Source organism: Nerophis ophidion, linkage group LG10, assembly GCF_033978795.1.
Source record: "Nerophis ophidion isolate RoL-2023_Sa linkage group LG10, RoL_Noph_v1.0, whole genome shotgun sequence".
NCBI classification, from domain to species: Eukaryota; Metazoa; Chordata; class Actinopteri; order Syngnathiformes; family Syngnathidae; genus Nerophis; species Nerophis ophidion.
The window spans coordinates 12,142,174-12,159,858 of NC_084620.1; the positions used below are offsets into that span (position 1 = coordinate 12,142,174).

The 17,685-nt window shown below is 43.8% G+C and overlaps 1 protein-coding gene across 1 annotated transcript; it reads right to left on the reverse strand.

Annotated features, from left to right (window-relative positions):
• Positions 1-550: 550 nt before the first annotated feature.
• On the reverse strand, positions 551-17,376 carry si:dkey-28a3.2 (uncharacterized). The gene is made up of 7 exons (XM_061912388.1): positions 17,180-17,376; positions 10,726-13,187; positions 9,788-10,354; positions 9,375-9,433; positions 9,253-9,302; positions 8,860-9,174; positions 551-1,982 (listed from the first exon to the last, which is right to left on the reverse strand). Exons 2-7 carry the CDS (start codon positions 13,045-13,047, stop codon positions 1,966-1,968), a joined length of 3,330 nt encoding a protein of 1,109 aa, XP_061768372.1. The 5' UTR covers positions 13,048-13,187; positions 17,180-17,376; the 3' UTR covers positions 551-1,965.
• Between the last annotated feature and the right edge of the window lie 309 nt (positions 17,377-17,685).

The following is a 17,685-nucleotide window of genomic DNA, read 5'->3' on the forward strand; positions in this document are numbered from 1 at the left end:
AAAATAAAGAAAACGCATGAATGAGGTGTCTAAACTTTTGGCCTTTACTGTACATATACACGTTTATATATATATCTATATGTACACACACACACACACACACACACACATGGCCTTTCTGTCCCCTGTCTTGAAAAAGTGATAATAAATATTCATTAATCCTTGTCATTTATACAGTATTTCACCTTGTTACTCTCTATAAAATTTGTTTTGGGTTAATATTTTTTGGAATGGATCAATTTGATTTGCATTATTTCTACTGGGATGACGATGAGGTTTTCGTACAGTTCGAGGTACCACTGTATGATTCTTTTTGCCCTTCTCTGCCAACACAGATTCAGATGTCTTACAAAACATGACCGGATATTAAAAAAAGGATTAAGTGCTTGGAGTACGGTCAAAGATGCACAAAATAATATATACATTTCTCCAAGAACAAATTATCCGTTATTGTGCTCATTGGGTGGGTTCATCCATATACATGCCACGATTTTCCAAGCGTAGCACACTTGATGGCATGTGAAAACCTAATTTAAGTGTGTGGGCGGTGTTCAAATTCATTGTTTTGTCTTTATTTTTTTTTTTCAAACAAAAGATCCATCCATCCATCCATTTCTGCTGCTCCTTCGAGTCCAAATCGTTGGGGTAGCAGTCTAAGCAAAGATGCCCAGACCTCCCAGTCCACCTTTAGTTCTACTGTGGGACACCGAGGCATTTCCCGCCAGCTCTACCCTGAGGCCTCTTCTCACCTGGATATGCCCCAAACACCTCATCAGGGAGGCGTTCAGGAGGCATCCGTAGTAGATGCCTGAGCCACTTCAGCCGACCCCGCTCGACGTGACGGAGCAGCGGCTCTACTCGGAGCCTCTCCCGGATAACCATGCTCCTCACCCTATCTCTGACGGTGGTCCTAGACATCCTGCGGGGGAAACTCATTTCTGCCGCTTGAATTCGCAACCTTGTCCTTTCGGTCATTACCCAAAGCCTGTGACCATAGGTGAGGGTAGGAACGTAGACTGACCAGTAAATCGAGAGCTTTGCCCTCTGGCTCAGCTACCTCTTCACCACAACAAACCGGTTCAGTGACTGCACCGGTCCGTCTGTCAATCTCAGATTCCATTCTTTCCTCACTCTTGAACAGAACCCCGAGATGCTTAAACTCATCCACTTGAGACAGAACTTCACTCTCAACCCGGGGGCGGGGGGTGCAGTCCACCCTTTTGCAACTTAGAACCATGGTCTCAGATTTGGAGTACTGATCCTCAAGTCAGCAGCTTGACATTCGGCTGCAAACCACCCAGTGAGTGCGCTGAAGGTCCCAGCCTGATGAAGCAAACAGGACCACATCATCTGCAAAAAGCAGAGATGTGATCCTCTTGTCCACCAAACTGGAAACCCTCCCCACCATGACTGCGCCTAGAAATTCTGTCCATAAAGATAACTAACAGGACCGGTGGCAAAGGGCAGCCCTGGCGCAGTCCAACGTCTGACATGACCGAATGACCCGTAGCAACGGACCTTGGACCCCGTACTCCTGGAGCACCCTGCACAGGATACCGCCAGGGACACGATCGAACGCCTTCTCCAAATCCACAAAACATGTCGACTGGTTGAGCAAACTCCCATGACCCTTCCAATACCCTAGCGAGGGTATGAAGATGGTCCTGTGTTTCAGGACAAGGATGAAAACTGCATTGTTTCTCCTGAATCCAAAGCTCAACTAACGGCTGGAATAAACTATCTCCGGGTGGCTGAGAAGTTTGATCCCTCTATAATTGGAACACACCATACCTACGGTCCTCCTTCTTGAAAAGAGGACACCACTACCCCAATCTGCCAATCCAGATATACTGCCCCAGACTTTCACGCGATGTTGAAGAAAGAAAAGAAGACAATAAATAAACAAGGTAGAGTTATGTAGAGTTACTCTTCTGATTGGGGCGGTGGGAGGGACCTGCACGTCCGTCACTTTCCATATGTTTCTGTAAAACAAATGTGAGGAAAAACACATTAGTATAAACATACTTCATAAAAAAAATGATACTATTTACAAAGGGTAACATACATTTTTTTTCCCTTGCTGATTTGATAAGTTTAACCCTTTATAAAGTTTTATTGTAAGAGAGACAGAATAAGGAAAAAGGTATTCGATTATTTACAAACCAACAGGAAAAATGGTGGTGTACGTGAAGCACGCAAATTGGCAACTTTTCCATTCAAACCTCTCCCAACACCATGGACAAGACCAAAAAGCTGTCAAAGGACCTCAAAGACAATATTGTGGACCTGCACAAGACTGGAATTGATTTAAAGACCAACAATAAGCTTTTGTTGAGAAATAAACTACAATTGGTGCATCCCATCCATCTATTTTTACCACTTGTCCTTCTCTGGATTGTTGGGGGGCTGGAGCTCATCCCAGATAATTTGTAAATGTAAGAAATACAAGAAAGCAATCATTTACCCTCGCTTTGGAACCCCATGCAAGATTTCACATTTGTGGGGTAAGGATGATTGTGAGAAAGGTGAGGGACTAGCACTGAATTACAATGGAGGAACGGTTTAATAATATGAAAGGACCACAGTCACCAATACAACTACTAGTAACACACAAGTAATACAAATGAGCTATGAGATCTAACAAGGTCCCCATGCTAAAGCCCAGATGGAAGTTGATCATCAACATCGAATGAACCAAACAAGGCTTTGGAGAATGTGATGCGGTCACATGATGACACAAGTATTGAGATCTTGGGCTTTACGTGGACTTAACGTTTCCGGAGGCAGACAAATGCAGAATATCATTCAAAAAACAGCATCCCAATTGTCAAACATGGAAATTAAAAACTTTCTGCCAGGAGCTTTTTTTTTTTTGGACCAAAAAATCGCCACAAAGCTTTGCAACCCTGTGACCAATTGTAAAAAACAAAACATCTGATCTCTATGTTTGTCAACAAGGGGTTACTACTCCAACAACTAAATCATAAGCAAATACTTATTCCCCTCAATGCAATACCAAAAAGGGAGCACATGAGCGTGGAGGTTTGTGTGTGGCAGCTAACAGCTAATACTTTTTTTTTAATTAAATGCCTACTGAAATGAGATTTTCTTATTTAAACGGGGATAGCAGGTCCATTCTATGTGTTATACTTGATCATTTCGCGATATTGCCATATTTTTGCTGAAAGGATTTAGTAGAGAACATCGACCATAAAGTTCGCAACTTTTGGTCGCTAATAAAAAAGCCTTGCCTGTACCGGAAGTAGCAGACGATGTGCGCGTGACGTCACGAGTTGTGGAGCTCCTCACATCCTCACATTGTTTACAATCATGGCCACTAGCAGCGAGAGCGATTCGGACCGAGAAAGCAACGATTTCCCCATTAATTTGAGCGAGGATGAAAGATTCGGGGATGAGGAAAGTGAGAGTGAAGGACTACAATAAAAAAAAAATCTTGACGGTAGAGCGATTCAGATATTATTAGACAAATTTACTAGGATAATTCTGGAAAATCCCTTATCTGCTTATTGTGTTACTAGTGTTTTAGTGAGATTATATGGTCGTACCTGTACAACCAAAAAGTCGGAGGGGTGCGGCCACGAGTGTGGTGACCGCCAGTGTCTCCGAGGTAAGCCACGTTTCTCGACGAGGCAAAGGCAGCCGGTAGGGCCGGGCTGAGGATTTTTTTCCCCCTTCTCCACGATAAAAGCATCTGACGGCCGGGGGCGGCTGGTGGGAGGAGGCACCTACTCAGTGGCCTAGTGGTTAAAGTGTCCGCCTTAAAATCGGTAGGTTGGGAGTTCAAACCCCGGCCGAGTCATACCAGAGACTATAAAAATGGGACCCATTACTTCCGTGCTTGGCACTCAGCATCAAGGGTTGGAATTGGGGGTTAAATCACCATAAATGATTCCCGGGCGCGGCACCGCTGCTGCCAACTGCTCCCCTCCCCTCCCAGGAGGTGAATAAGGGGATGGGTCAAATGCAGAGGACAAATTTCGCCACACCTAGTGTGTGTGTGACAATCATTGGTACTTTAACTTTAACTTTAAGGTGCAGGAGGAACGACGCAAGCTCTGCGCTCATGTCTACGGTAAGAGCCGACTTATTACCACCATTTTCTCACCGAAACCTGCCGTTAGACATGTGGTAGAGAACCATGTTCGCTTGACCGCTCTGTTCCATAGTAAAGCTTCACCGTCATCTTTCGGGAATGTAAACATGGAAACACCGGCTGTGTTTGTGTTGCTAAAGGCGGCCGCAATACACCGCTTCCCACATACATCTTTTTTTCTTTGACGTCTCCATTATTAATTGAACAAATTGTAAAAGATTCAGCAACACAGAAGTCCATAATAATGTGGAATTATGCGATGAAAAGAGAGGACTTTTAGCCGTGAACGGTGTGGACCAAAATGACCTCTACAATGCGTGACGTCACGCGCGCGCATCATCATACCGCCACGTTTTAGCATGATACTTCCGCGCGAAATTTAAAATTGTATGTGAAACAGTTATGTTAAATAAGCTTAAAGTTTGGCATGTGTTGCAACGTTAATATTTCATCATTGATATATAAGACTGCGTGGTCGGTAGTAGTGGGTCTCAGTAGGCCTTTAATGCACACATGTTGAAAGGAAGAATGTTGCAGCAGAAAATCTTTAATCTTTTTTCCCAAAAATGCACATTGAAGCTACAAAGTGTGTTTTACCCGATTACCTGATTAATCAAACAAACTAATCAATAGATTACTCTATTACAAAAATAATCGATAACTGAAGCCTTAAAACTACCACAAAAATCTGGATTGTTCGTATATTTTTTAAGGAGCAAAACTGCAGAATAAACAGGGTCAAATACTAATTATCCTCTTCTATACATGTAACCAAATGTCATGATGTCAACGTAACATAGGTAAAAAAATATTTTTTGTAGCAGGGGTCTCCAACCCATTGCTTGCGAGTGAGTTAACATCCATCCATTTTTATCGGCGTGTCCCTCTTGGAGCCGCAGGGGAGAGTTGGAGCCTTTCGCTGCTGCACTCGGACGGAAAGCGGGGTACACCCTGGACAAGTTGCCACCTAATCATAAGGCCAACACAGATAACGTAAAATACAAACCCCGTTTCCATATGAGTTGGGAAATTGTGTTGGATGTAAATATAAACGGAATACAATGATTTGCAAATCCTTTTCAACCCATATTCAGTTGAATGCACTACAAAGACAAGATATTTGATGTTCAAACTCATAAACTTTATTTTTTTTTGCAAATAATAACTAACTTAGAATTTCAAAGCTGCAACACGTGCCAAAATAGTTGGGAAAGGGCATGTTCACCACTGTGTTACATCACCTTTTCTTTTAACAACACTCAATAAACGTTTGGTAACTGAGGAAACTAATTGTTGAAGCTTTGAAAGTGGAATTCTTTCCCATTCTTGTTTTATGTAGAGCTTCAGTCGTTCAAAAGTACGGGGTCTCCGCTGTTGTATTTTACGCTTCATAATGCGGCACACATTTCCGATGGGAGACAGGTCTGGACTGCAGGCAGGGGAGGAAAGTACCCGCACTCTTTTACTACGAAGCCACGCTGTTGTAACACGTGGCTTGGCATTGTCTTGCTGAAATAAACAGGGGCGTCCATGATAACGTTGCTTGGATGACAACATATGTTGCTCCAAAACCTGTGTGGACCTTTCAGCATTAATGGTGCCTTCACAGATGTGTAAGTTACCAATGCCTTGGGCACTAATACACCCCCATACCATCACAGATGCCGGATGGTTATTTTCCTCTTTGTTCCGGAGAACACCACGTCCACAGTTTCCAAATATAATTTGAAATGTGGACTTGTCAGACCACAGAACACTTTTCCACTTTGCATCAGTCCATCATAGATGATCTCGGGCACAGCTAAGCCGGCGGTGTTTCTGGGTATTGTTGATAAATGGGTTTTGCTTTGCATAGTAGAGTTTTAACTTGCACTTACAGATGTAGCGACCAACTGTAGTTACTGACAGTGGTTTTATGAAGTGTTCCTGAGCCAATGTGGTGATATCCTTTACACACTGTTGTCGGTTTTTGATGCAGTACCACCTGAGGGGTCAAAGGTCCGTAATATCATCGCTTACATGCAGTGATTTCTCCAGATTCTCTGAACCTTTTGATGATTTTACGGACCGTAGATAGTAAAATCCCTAAATTCCTTGCAATAGCTTGTTGAGAAATGTTGTTCTAAAGCTGTTTGACAATTTGCTTACAAAGTGGTGACCCTCGCCCCATTCTTGTTTGTGAATTACTTAGCATTTCATGGAAGCTGATTTTGTACCCAATCATGGCACCCACCTGTTCCCAATTAGCCTGCACACATGTGGGATGATCCAAATAAGTGTTTGATGAGCATTCCTCAACTTTATCAGTATTTATAGCCACCTTTCCCAACTTCTTTGTCACGTGTTGCTGGCATCAAATTCCAAAGTTAATGATTATTTGCAAACAAAAAATGTTTATCAGTTTGAACATCAAATATGTTGTTTTTGTAGCATAATCAACTGAATATGGGTTGAAAATGATTTGCAAATCATTGTATTCCGTTTATATTTGCATCTAACACAATTTCCCAACTCAAATGGAAACGGGGTTTGTAAAAAAAGCGCAACACCATAAGAAAATGTACAAACCCTGTTTCCATATGAGTTGGGAAATTGTGTTAGATGTAAATATAAACTGAATACAACAATTTGCGAATCCTTTTCAACCCATATTCAGTTGAATATGCTACAAAGACAACATATTTGATGTTCAAACTGACAAACATTTTTTTTGCAAATAATCATTAACTTTAGAATTTGATGCCAGCAACACGTGGCAAAGAAGTTGGGAAAGGTGGCAATACATACTGATAGAGTTGAAGAATGCTCATCAAACACTTATTTGGAACATCCCACAGGTGTGCAGGTTAATTGGGAACAGGTGGGTGCCATGATTGGGTGTAAAAACAGCTTCCCAAAAAAATGCTCAGTCTTTCACAAGAAAGGATGGGGCGAGGTACATCCCTTTTTCCTCAACTGTGTGAGCAAATAGTCAAACAGTTTAAGAACAACGTTTCTCAAAGTGCAATTGGAAGAAATTTAGGGATTTCAACATCTACGGTCCATAATATCATCAAAAGGTTCAGAGAATCTGGAAAAATCACTCCACGTAAGGGGCATGGCTGGAAACCAACATTGAATGACTGTGACCTTCGATCCCTCAGACGGCACTGTATCAAAAACCGAAATCAATCTCTAAAGGATATCACCACATGGGCTCAGCAACACTTCAGCAAACCACCGTCACTAAATACAGTTTGTCGCTACATCTGTAAGTGCAAGTTAAAGCTCTACTATGCAAAGCGAAAGCCATTTATCAACAATATCCAGAAACGCCGCCGGCTTCTCTGGGCCCGAGATCATCTTAGATGGACTGATGCAAAGTAAAAAAGTGTTCTGTGGTCTGACGAGTCCACATTTCAAATTGTTTTTGGAAATATTCGACATCGTGTCATTCGGACCAAAGGGGAAGCGAACCATCCAGACTATTATCGACGCAAAGTTCAAAAGCCAGTATCTGTGATGGTATAGGAGTGCGTTAGTGCCCAAAGCATGGGTAACTTACAAATCTGTGAAGGCACCATTAATGCTGAAAGGTACATACAGGTTTTGGAACAACATATGCTGCCATCTAAGCGTCGTCTTTTTCATGGACGCCCCTGCTTATTTCAGCAAGACAATGCCAAGCCACATTCAGCATGTGTTACAACAGCGTGACTTCGTAAAAAAAGGGTGCAGGTATTTTCCTGGCCCGCCTGCAGTCCAGACCTGTCTCCCATCGAAAATGTGTGGCACATTATGAAGCGTAAAATACGACAGCGGAGACCCCGGACTGTTGAACGACTGAAGCTCTACATAAAACAAGAATGGGAAAGAATTACACTTTCAAAGCTTAAACAATTAGTTTTCTCAGTTCCCAAATGTTTATTGAGTGTTGTTAAAAGAAAAGGTGATGTAACAAAGTGGTGAACATGCCCTTTCCCAACTACTTTGGCACGGGTTGCAGCCATGAAATTCTAAGTTTATTATTTCCAAAAAAAAACTAAGTTTATGAGTTTGAACATCTAATATCTTGTCTTTGTAGTGCATTCAATTGAATATGGGTTGAAAAGGATTTGCAAATCATTGTATTCATTTTACATTTACATCTAACACAATTTCCCAACTTGTATGGAAACGGGGTTTGTAAATATAAAAATTTTAGAGCGACAAAAATAACTTAAATTGCATGCATTTATTTGTGACAAAGTCAGTAGTCAATGGAGCAGAGAAGGGGAGGGGCAAAGTGTGTCTGAGTGAGCAGCAGACATAGCGCTGTTTGGACTTACAGCCTAGGAAAGATGCTATGTTCACATAAACTCTGTGGAAAGTCTAGTAATTTGTTAGAAGGGACAGATGAGAAACGGCAACAAAAGTATCAATCAATTTGGCTAGTATCGATCCGATACCAATACCCACCTTGGTATCAACACTATCGATACTGACATCGATATGCCCAGTGTGCAGAACTCATTGTATATTGCTTTCACTATTGGAATTAGTCACCTCTTTACAAAGCAAAATACTGATTCCACTACGACATGAGGTGTCCAGGCTGATCTGTCCGTGTTAAAATGATCAAATTTCACCTAGTAGTTCTGAATAGTACTAGTTACTTACTACAGCAAAGTGTAGTGAAAGGCAGAGAAAACAGTCACCACGGCAACTACAGAACTACAACACATTGAAGCTAACAAATGTATTAAGGCATGAGGATGGCATCTTACCCTGCAGAGTAGCTCCATGCTGCTGAAGCTGGCTGGTGAAAAAGCGCTCCCGTTGGGACACCTGCTCATCCCAGGCCTCCAAGATGCATCGTCGCTCGGCGGGCTCCAGGGTGAGTGTCTGCGGGTGTGCCTCCTCGATATGTGCCTGGACCCCCTCCAGGCTGTGGGAGTACTGAAGGTTACCGCACACCATGCAGACCAGCAGCTGGTTGAGGGGGTCGTAGTCCATGAGGTAGATGTTCCTCCATGTGGGCTCTGATATGAAACTCTCCTCACTGCCGGGATGGTGCTCGTCGTTGGCAAACAAAAGCTCGCCTGAGCAAGCCAGGCAGAGAAAATTATCTTTTACTGACGATTCAGTCTCTTCTGAATTAAATTGTGTCAATACTTCACTTTTAAGTGGCACTGTGTAATCGGAGTAGGCCTCAGTCTGCATTGAATTGCTGCAACCAAACAAAAACATTTGATGTGGCAACTATAACACACAAAATACCAAGACCAGAAAAATAAAGTACCTGATGAGATGTTCTGAATCTTCACTTAAACAATCGGAGGTCAACCACTGATTGGAATCCTGATGTGATTACAACACAAAGTGCATTGTATGTGAAACAGTTATGTTAAATAAGCTTAAAGTTTGCCTTTATCAGACTAGAATCAATGTTGGCCAACTACTCAAAGGGAATACAATCTCAATAACACAGTCAAATAAACTTTTTAAGAAGATATTTCAATGTGAAGATGACAAATTGGGCCTGAATTGTAACATCTCGTCCTTTCAACTTGCAATAGCAGCTTTTTGACATGGAGATTAGTGTGTGCTGTTGCCACGGTGGCCCCGGCTGACCTACTTCAGCAGCCCTGAACATCTCTGTAAATCTTTTTTTTTTTTTTAAATGAAGAAATATGCATTGTCAATATGTTGTACCTGCAGGATGGGTTTGCAGTTGGAGGCTGTCCTCGGAGCCATCCCCTGATCCCCAACAGCCTTCCTGGCTCTTTGCTCCTTCTTTTTGATCCTCCAGTACTCCCTCTTCCTCTTCTGAAAGTCCTCCTTGGACTCTCCAGGAAGAGGCTTCGGAGGACCCACAGGGCTTAAAAGTCCCAGTGCTTGGAAATGTTTTGTGCTCTGGGTGATTTTAATCGGACGCAGAGTGGTGTTTGTGGAAGGACCAGGGGGTTCGATAGGGTGCAGATTGATGCTGGAAAGAGGGTTTTCTGGGGGCTTTAGGGTCGGGAGGAAATCATTGCTTCTGGATATCCACTTAAGTGAAGCTGACGTTGTGTATGGCTCGTTCACATCACATAGCTCACTGGTGACGGTGGGCTTTACTTTGATTGTGTCCACTGACTGCTCGGCACTACAAGACAAGGACCCGAGAACCAGTCGAGTGGGATTTTTTCTCCCTGTAGAAAAGGGAGGGATGGAAGCTTTGGGGAGAAGTTTTGCTGGGGTCTTCACAACTTTGATGGATTTGATGGCGAGAGCTGGGCCCTGAAAGGCAAAACACAAAATGATGACTTCCTGCAACATGGAGATTCACAAGTACTGGGACAGCTCAAGTTCTTCCACACTAAACCCATACAAGAACATAGAAGTTGGAAGAAAATGACCTAAGATTTGGGGATAAATCAGAAGAACCACAAGACTTATTGATTAGTAGACATTTCCTAAGACTTTTACCTTGGTGTTGGCGAGTGATAAGATCTACTCATTTTCAAACACCCCTCTGCGCCCCAACTAAGTAGTATTTTTGCTGCTGCAGTGTCGAATCCCAGAGAGACATTTACAGTCTCTATGTTACATTTTAACACATAGTGCTCTAGACATGACGATTTTTAGGAAATCATAAAACAAACGGTCACCTGGTTTTTCAAACGCGCCCTCTGCTGCCTCTTCATGAGCTTCCAGTACTCCCTCTTCTGCTGCAGACTGCTCATGGCGCTCTGCTCCACTCTGTCCAAGGCCTGCCGACAACCACCGATGATTTGGTTTGGTCGACTGTGCTGGGAGACGTGATGGAGCTTGGGTGGCTCTGTGGAGCGGTAGTTCTGATTGGATACTGCCCTGGTGGGGCGAAGCCTGGGGGTGTCCGTCCGATTGACCAGAAGAGTGCTTTGGGATGAGCGCTTACATGTGGGCTGCAGGAGGACCATGTCTGAGGTAGAAAGAGGTGATGTTTGGGGGTCCTTGAAGAGGGGCCGGGTTTTGACTTCCAGTGTCAGGTCAGCAACAATGGGAGCCACAGGACTTTGATTAGGCCCTAAAGCCTCTTCTTTAATCTCAGCCTTGATATGGGGTTCTTCGTTTTTACACTCACTGTGGACGGTGCTTAGTGACTCCTCCAGCAGCCTCTTCATAGAGGCCACAGCTAGCAGAGTGGTAGCCTGGCTGTCTGCAGCCACAGCTGGGTCAGGCTCAGGCTGGGGCACTGGAGGTGATGGGGAGGCCGGAGCTTTGAGGTCTCGACATATGGCTGCTTGTGGGACACAACTTAGGTCAGCTGCTGGTGTGGGCTCCTGTTTAATGGCATTTAAAAGTGGCGTGGCAGGCTGGCTGTCGTTAAAAAGAGGCGCTTGGTTTCCTGGACTCTCCACTGGAGGCCTGCGTGGTGCCACAGCTGTTATTGCTGCTTCTTGTCTCATGGCTTTCCTCCTCTGCAGTGTTGCTGCATGTCTCGCCTCAGAGACACTTTGCCTCAGTCGGGCAGCCCGCGCAGCCCGCTGTTGCCGCTTTTTCACCCTCCAGTACTCCCGCTTTTTGGCCATCCTATTCTCCTCAGTCAACACTGGATCCAAGGCGAGCACGCTATTTGACACGGCCATTCTCATGACACAACCACCCTGGGGCGGACTCCCAAGAAGGGAATTCTGCTGTGTTTTAGGATGAGTAAGAGTGAGATGGCTGTTGGCACTTTGAATGGCTGATGTGTTTGTGCTTTTAGTGGCCTCTCTAGCAAGGGACACGTTTACCTGGGGGGGGTGCTGCTTGACACAAAAAGGTCTCCACTTAGCATCAACAGGATTTGGAGTGTGAAGCCCTTCACCACTTTTGGATGTGTTTTGATATAGGGGAACAAACTGGGGAACGTTATCAGACACCGTCCCATCTTCTTTGATGAAACCCCCGAGGATGTCAGACGCTTGGCGCAGGCTGCTTCCTGACGACTGGGCCAGTGCTCGAGCCCTCCTCATGTCCTCCAGAATGTTCTGGTAGCGTCGGACACGTCGCATCAGGGTGTCTTTCTCCTTGAGTCTGGCCTTGGCCTCCATGGTCATCTTTGCGCGCTGTTCTCTCTTTTTAACCCGCCAGTACTCCCTTTGTTTTGCAATTATCTGCTCCGGTGTGTCGCAGGAGTCTATTCTAAGAACGTGTCTCATGTTAAAAGTTGATGTCGGACATAAGTATTTAAGTTTTAGATGTCTTTGAGCTTCTATAAATCTCTGCCGAGGTGTTCTGCATCTGGGGATCCCTCGAGGGACAGAGGACAGTACAAAATTTGGAGACTTCCTCCCTGAGTTCCCATCAGGAATCCCCACTTTGGAGGCTGTATTCCTATAGGACGTTTGTGTTTTCACCTTTGCAAGAGGATGAGCAGTTTCAGTTCTCTTAGATGTGACATTTCTGTTCTGCGTCCACTCCCTGGCTTTGGCGAGCTTTGCGGCCATCTTGGCTCGCTGCTCTCGTTTTTTCATCCGCCAGTTCTCTCTGCGTCGTGCCGCCATCTCCTCCTCAGACTGGAATATAGGGAGAGAGTCGGCATTGTTATTTCTCCTTTGAGGTCCTGTGTCTTCAGTTTTGATAAGTGCAAGGTCACACAAAGAGGGCACATCAGGAGGTGAAGGTTTCTGAGAGCATAACGTAATGTGTGTCGCCTGGTGTGATCTGAGTTGCCGTGTGTTTTTAGCTTTCCTCCCATTGGTCAACCTGGTCACAACCCTCTCAGTGGTTTTGGACCTCTGAGACACAGATGAAGTAGAATTCACCGCCACAGGAGCACTCGGACGGGAAGCTTTAACCAAACTCTCCTGCACTGGTTTCTCGCTTTTCCCCGAAAGCCGGGCTCTCTGTTGTCGCTTCTGGGTTCGCCAGTATTCCCTTCTGCGTGCCAAAGTGGCATCGTCGTATTCGGAGGCAGGTCGGTATCGCTGAGATGCAGATCCACCTTTCCGTTTGATGCATGGCATGCTGTTGCCAGCTTGGACGCCCGTCAAATCTCATCAAAATGGCTGGTCACATGGATCCATTCATTCAGTCCTCAATGACACAACTTGGTCTTCTTCATGATGTCATAGTGGGGACAGCATCATATTGGGAATCAGGTGTTCTGAAGGGAGAGGAAGCAGATCAAACATTAGGCATTATGTTCAGTGGGAATAGAACAATTACTATATGAATCTCCCCTTAGTTTCCCTGTGAACAACAATAAATATTAGTGTTGTCGAATTATCCTTTTGAATCAGATTAATTAAATTTTAGAATTTGGATTAATCATGATTAATCACAGTTTTTCACTCACTTGTATTATTTAAATAAAATCTACAAAAGAGCCCAATATTTGGACACAAATGCAATGTTATTGTCAGAATGTTATACAGGTGTTTACTTGAATTAAAGTCATTTATTTGCTGAAAACTTGGTAAGAGTTTTTAAGTGAAATTTGCCAGCAAGCAACCCAGTCGGGGTCTACTCACTGATCTTTACACTGACATATGCACTGAGCTCATCACTGACCGTATAACGACCAGCGCTGCCTTTAGTGGGTTTCAGTAGGCCTTTAAATGTGACTATGTAGGTGTTATTTCATGTCTTAGAGTGCTCTCACGCGCTTAAAAACTACTGGGTGTGAGTTTTCCTTGCCCTTATGTGGGCCTACCGAGGATGTCGTAGTGGTTTGTGCAGCCCTTTGAGACACTAGTGATTTAGGGCTATATAAGTAAACATTGATTGATTGATTGATTGATTGATTGATTGATACTTTGTTGACATTGGTAACTCTGTCTCTCACCAGATGGCTATGACCTGTGGGGTTCTTCAGGGCTTGATTTGGGGACCCCTATAGCTCAGCTTGTACATGCTGCCACTAGGCCAGCCAATACACAGCTTCAATGTGTCCTATCACGCTATGCAGGTGACACTCAGATTTGTCTGTCACTGGCGGCAGGTCAACGTTGGCCTGTTGATTCACTTTGTCGCTGCATCGAACAGATTAGTGTGTGGTTGCAAAACAATTTTCTTTAGCTAAACTTAGACAAAACTGGAATGGGGAAACTTATTAGTCGTCGTAAGACCCTCTCCCTGATACCAAATAATCAGGTTAGAAATTGAAGGGAAATAACGGATTCAGACTTCAACTCTTACAGCCACATTAGGTCAATAGCATCAGCTGCTTTTACCACCTGAAAAAACATTGCCAAAATCACACGATTATTTCTAAATCAGATTTAGAAAGATTAATCCATGTCTTTGTCTGCAGCAGGTTAGACTACTCTAATGGCCTTCTCATTAAGCTTCCTAAACTATCTGTAAAGTAGCTGCAGTACATCCAAAATGCTGTTGCTCGAGTTCTGACGAGACCCAGGAAATACAACCATATTAGTCCAGTGCTTAAGTCATTGCAATTGATTCCTGTTGCTATGAGAATAGACTTTAAAACAGCTTTTCATGGTCTTATGCCAAATTACGTCTCTTACATTTTATATCCATAGAAGTTAAAAGTACCACTGATAGTCACAAACACACACTAGGTGAGGTAAAATTACTCTCTGCATTTGACCCATCCCCTTGTTCCACCTGCTGGGAGGTGAGGGGAGCAGTGAGCGGCTCGGGAATCATTTTGGTGATTTAACCCCCAATTCCAAACCTTGATGCTTGAACCATCTCTTGAGGTCTGAGAAATTCAGGGACTGATCCCCCACTGGTGCCTAGAGTCAGGTCGAAACATGGTGAGACTGTGTTTCAGTTTCATGCTCTTAATATCTGGAATAGTCTTCCAGAAGATGTAAGATGGGGCTCATTGTTGGCAATGTTCAAATACAGGCTGAAAACACTTTTATTTAATTGTACAAATGACAACTGGAAGTATTTTAGCTACATTATTTGATTGATTTTAATTATGACTATTTTTATCAATACATCCATCATCTTCCGCTTAACCGAGGTCGGGCCGCGTGGGCAGCAGCCTAAGCAGGGAAGCCAAGACTCCCTTCACCCTAGCCACTTTCTCCAGCTCTCCCCGGAGGATCCCGAGGCGTTCCCAGGCCAGCCGGGAGACAAAGTCTTCCCAACGTGTCCTGGGTCTTCCCCCTGGCCTCCTACCGGTCGGACGTGCCCTAAACACCTCCCTAGGGAGGCGTTCTGGTTGGATCATGCCCGGATACCTGAACCACCTCATCTGGCTCCTCTCTATATGGAGGAGCAGAGGCTTTACTTTGAGCTCCTGCCGGGTGGCAGAGCTTATCACCCTAAGGGAGAGCCCCGCCACCCGGCGGAGGAAACTAATTTCAGCCGGTTGTACCCGTGATCTTATCCTTTTGAACACAACCCAAAGCTCATGACAATAGGTGAGGATGGGAAGGTAGATCGACCGGTAAATTGAGAGCTTTGCCTTCCGGCTCAGCTTCTTCTTCACCACAACGGATCGTTACAGCGTCCGCACTGATCCGCCTGTCGATCTCATGACTATTTTTATGATTATTTTATTTTCTGATTTTAAATTTGACTTATGATTATTTATTTATTTATTTTTGGCTTCTTGTAACTTTATGCATATCACTTTAATTGAAATGTGTACAAATTGTGCTCTATAAATAAATTTGCCTTGACTGATGTTTTTGAAAAATTGACATCCTCTGTATTCGCTGCTGACCCATCTCTGCTCGGGATGGTCTCCTGCTGGCCCCTCTATGGACTGCACTCTCTCTATTATGTTGGACTCACTATGGACTGGACTCCCACAATATTATGCTAGACCCACACGACGTCCATTGCATCCGGTCTCCCCTGGGAGGGGGGTCATCCACATCTGCGGTCCTCTACAACAGTGGTTCTCAACCTTTTTTCAGTGATGTACCCCCTGTGGATATTCTTTTAATTCAAGTACCCCCTAATCAGAGCAAAGCATTTTTGGTTGAAAAAAAGAGATAAAGAAGTAAAATACAGCACTATGTCATCAGTTTCTGATTTATTAAATTGTCTAACAGTGCTAAATATTGCTCATTTGTAGTGGTCTTTCTTGAGCTATTTGGAAAAAAAGATATAAAAGTAACTAAAAACTAGTTGAAAAATAAACAAGTGATTCAATTATAAATAAAGATTTCTACACATAGAAGTAATCATCAACTTAAAGTGCCCTCTTTGGGGATTGTAATAGAGATCCATCTTGATTCATGAACTTAATTCTAAACATTTCTTCACACAAAAAGAAACCTTTAACATCAATATTTATGGAACATGTCCACAAAAAATCCAGCTGTCAACACTGAATATTGCATTGTTGCATTTCTTTTCACAGTTTATGAACTTAAATTCATATTTTGTTGAAGAATTATTCAATAAATATACTTAAGGATTTTGGAATTGTTGCTATTTTTAGAATATTTAAAAAAAAATCTCAAGTACGCCTTGGCATACCTTCAAGTACCCCCATTTGAGAACCACTGCTCTACAAGGTTTCTCATAGTCATTCACATTGACATTCCACTGGGTTGTGAGTTTTTCCTTGCCCTGATGTGGGGTCTGAACTGAGGATGTCGTTGAGGCTTGTGCAGCCCTTTGAGACACTTGTGATTTAGGGCAATACAAATAAACATTGATTGATTGACATTCTCTAATAATCTAAATGAATCTCACAGTGATAAATGCAAACCTACTTTCTCAGAAAACTAGAAATACCACATGTTTGTACACTTTATGTAAGGTTTGAGAGGATGCATGATGCACACACTGAGACTTAAAAATGGCTAACGGTTGTATTTCTTCACCTACACGTCTTGCTAAATGTAAAAGAAGCCGGAAGTACAAAGGAGTCATGGTACACTGCCCCTTTAAACGTGTCCTTTTTTTTTTTTAAATCACTCTACATTTTTCTGCCCGTTGACGACAAATATTTACAATTAATCGAACGTTTGCTTGGTTCTAAACGAAGTCGGCAGAGGACTCTAAACACACTAGCGTAAAGAAGAGCCGAGTGCGCCATTGGAGCAGGCTACAAGCTATGTCTCACAATGGACATCTTCCTTCTCTTGTCCTCGCCGTCTGCCTGCGTCGACTAGCGAAAAAAAACCCGCGAAAGCAATAAAAGCGTGCACGGTCATTTACCTTTTCTTTGGGTTACATCTAACTTCGTCCCCAGGGCGGCTATGTTCAGGGGAAGGTTTTTTCTTGTTTTGTGGCGCGAGGACAGATCAGGCAGGACACACTGCAGCTCGCTTCCGCCAGCCAACCGTGCTCGGGCTCCCTTGACAACACACACAAGTACCAGGATGTTGGACCTCAGTGTGTGTGTGTGTGTGTGTGTGTGTGTGTGTGTGTGTGTGTGTGTGTGTGTGTGTGTGTGTGTGTGTGTGGCCGCCATGCTTCACAATGCTATCATAACAAATGTCCATTATCTAATTCAGGGGTCTCAGACACGTGGCCCGCGGGCCAATTGAGGCCAACGAGACGTTATTTTGCGGCTCCCATCTTAATATGAAAGTGTAATGGTGGTGCGGCCCGCAAGTTTTATATAAATGGCGCTTGACAGCGTTGTGTTATTTGGGTCCAAAATGGCTCTTTCAACATTCTGTGTTGCCTACCCCTGCGTTAGTGGAAAAGCGGCGGGTGAG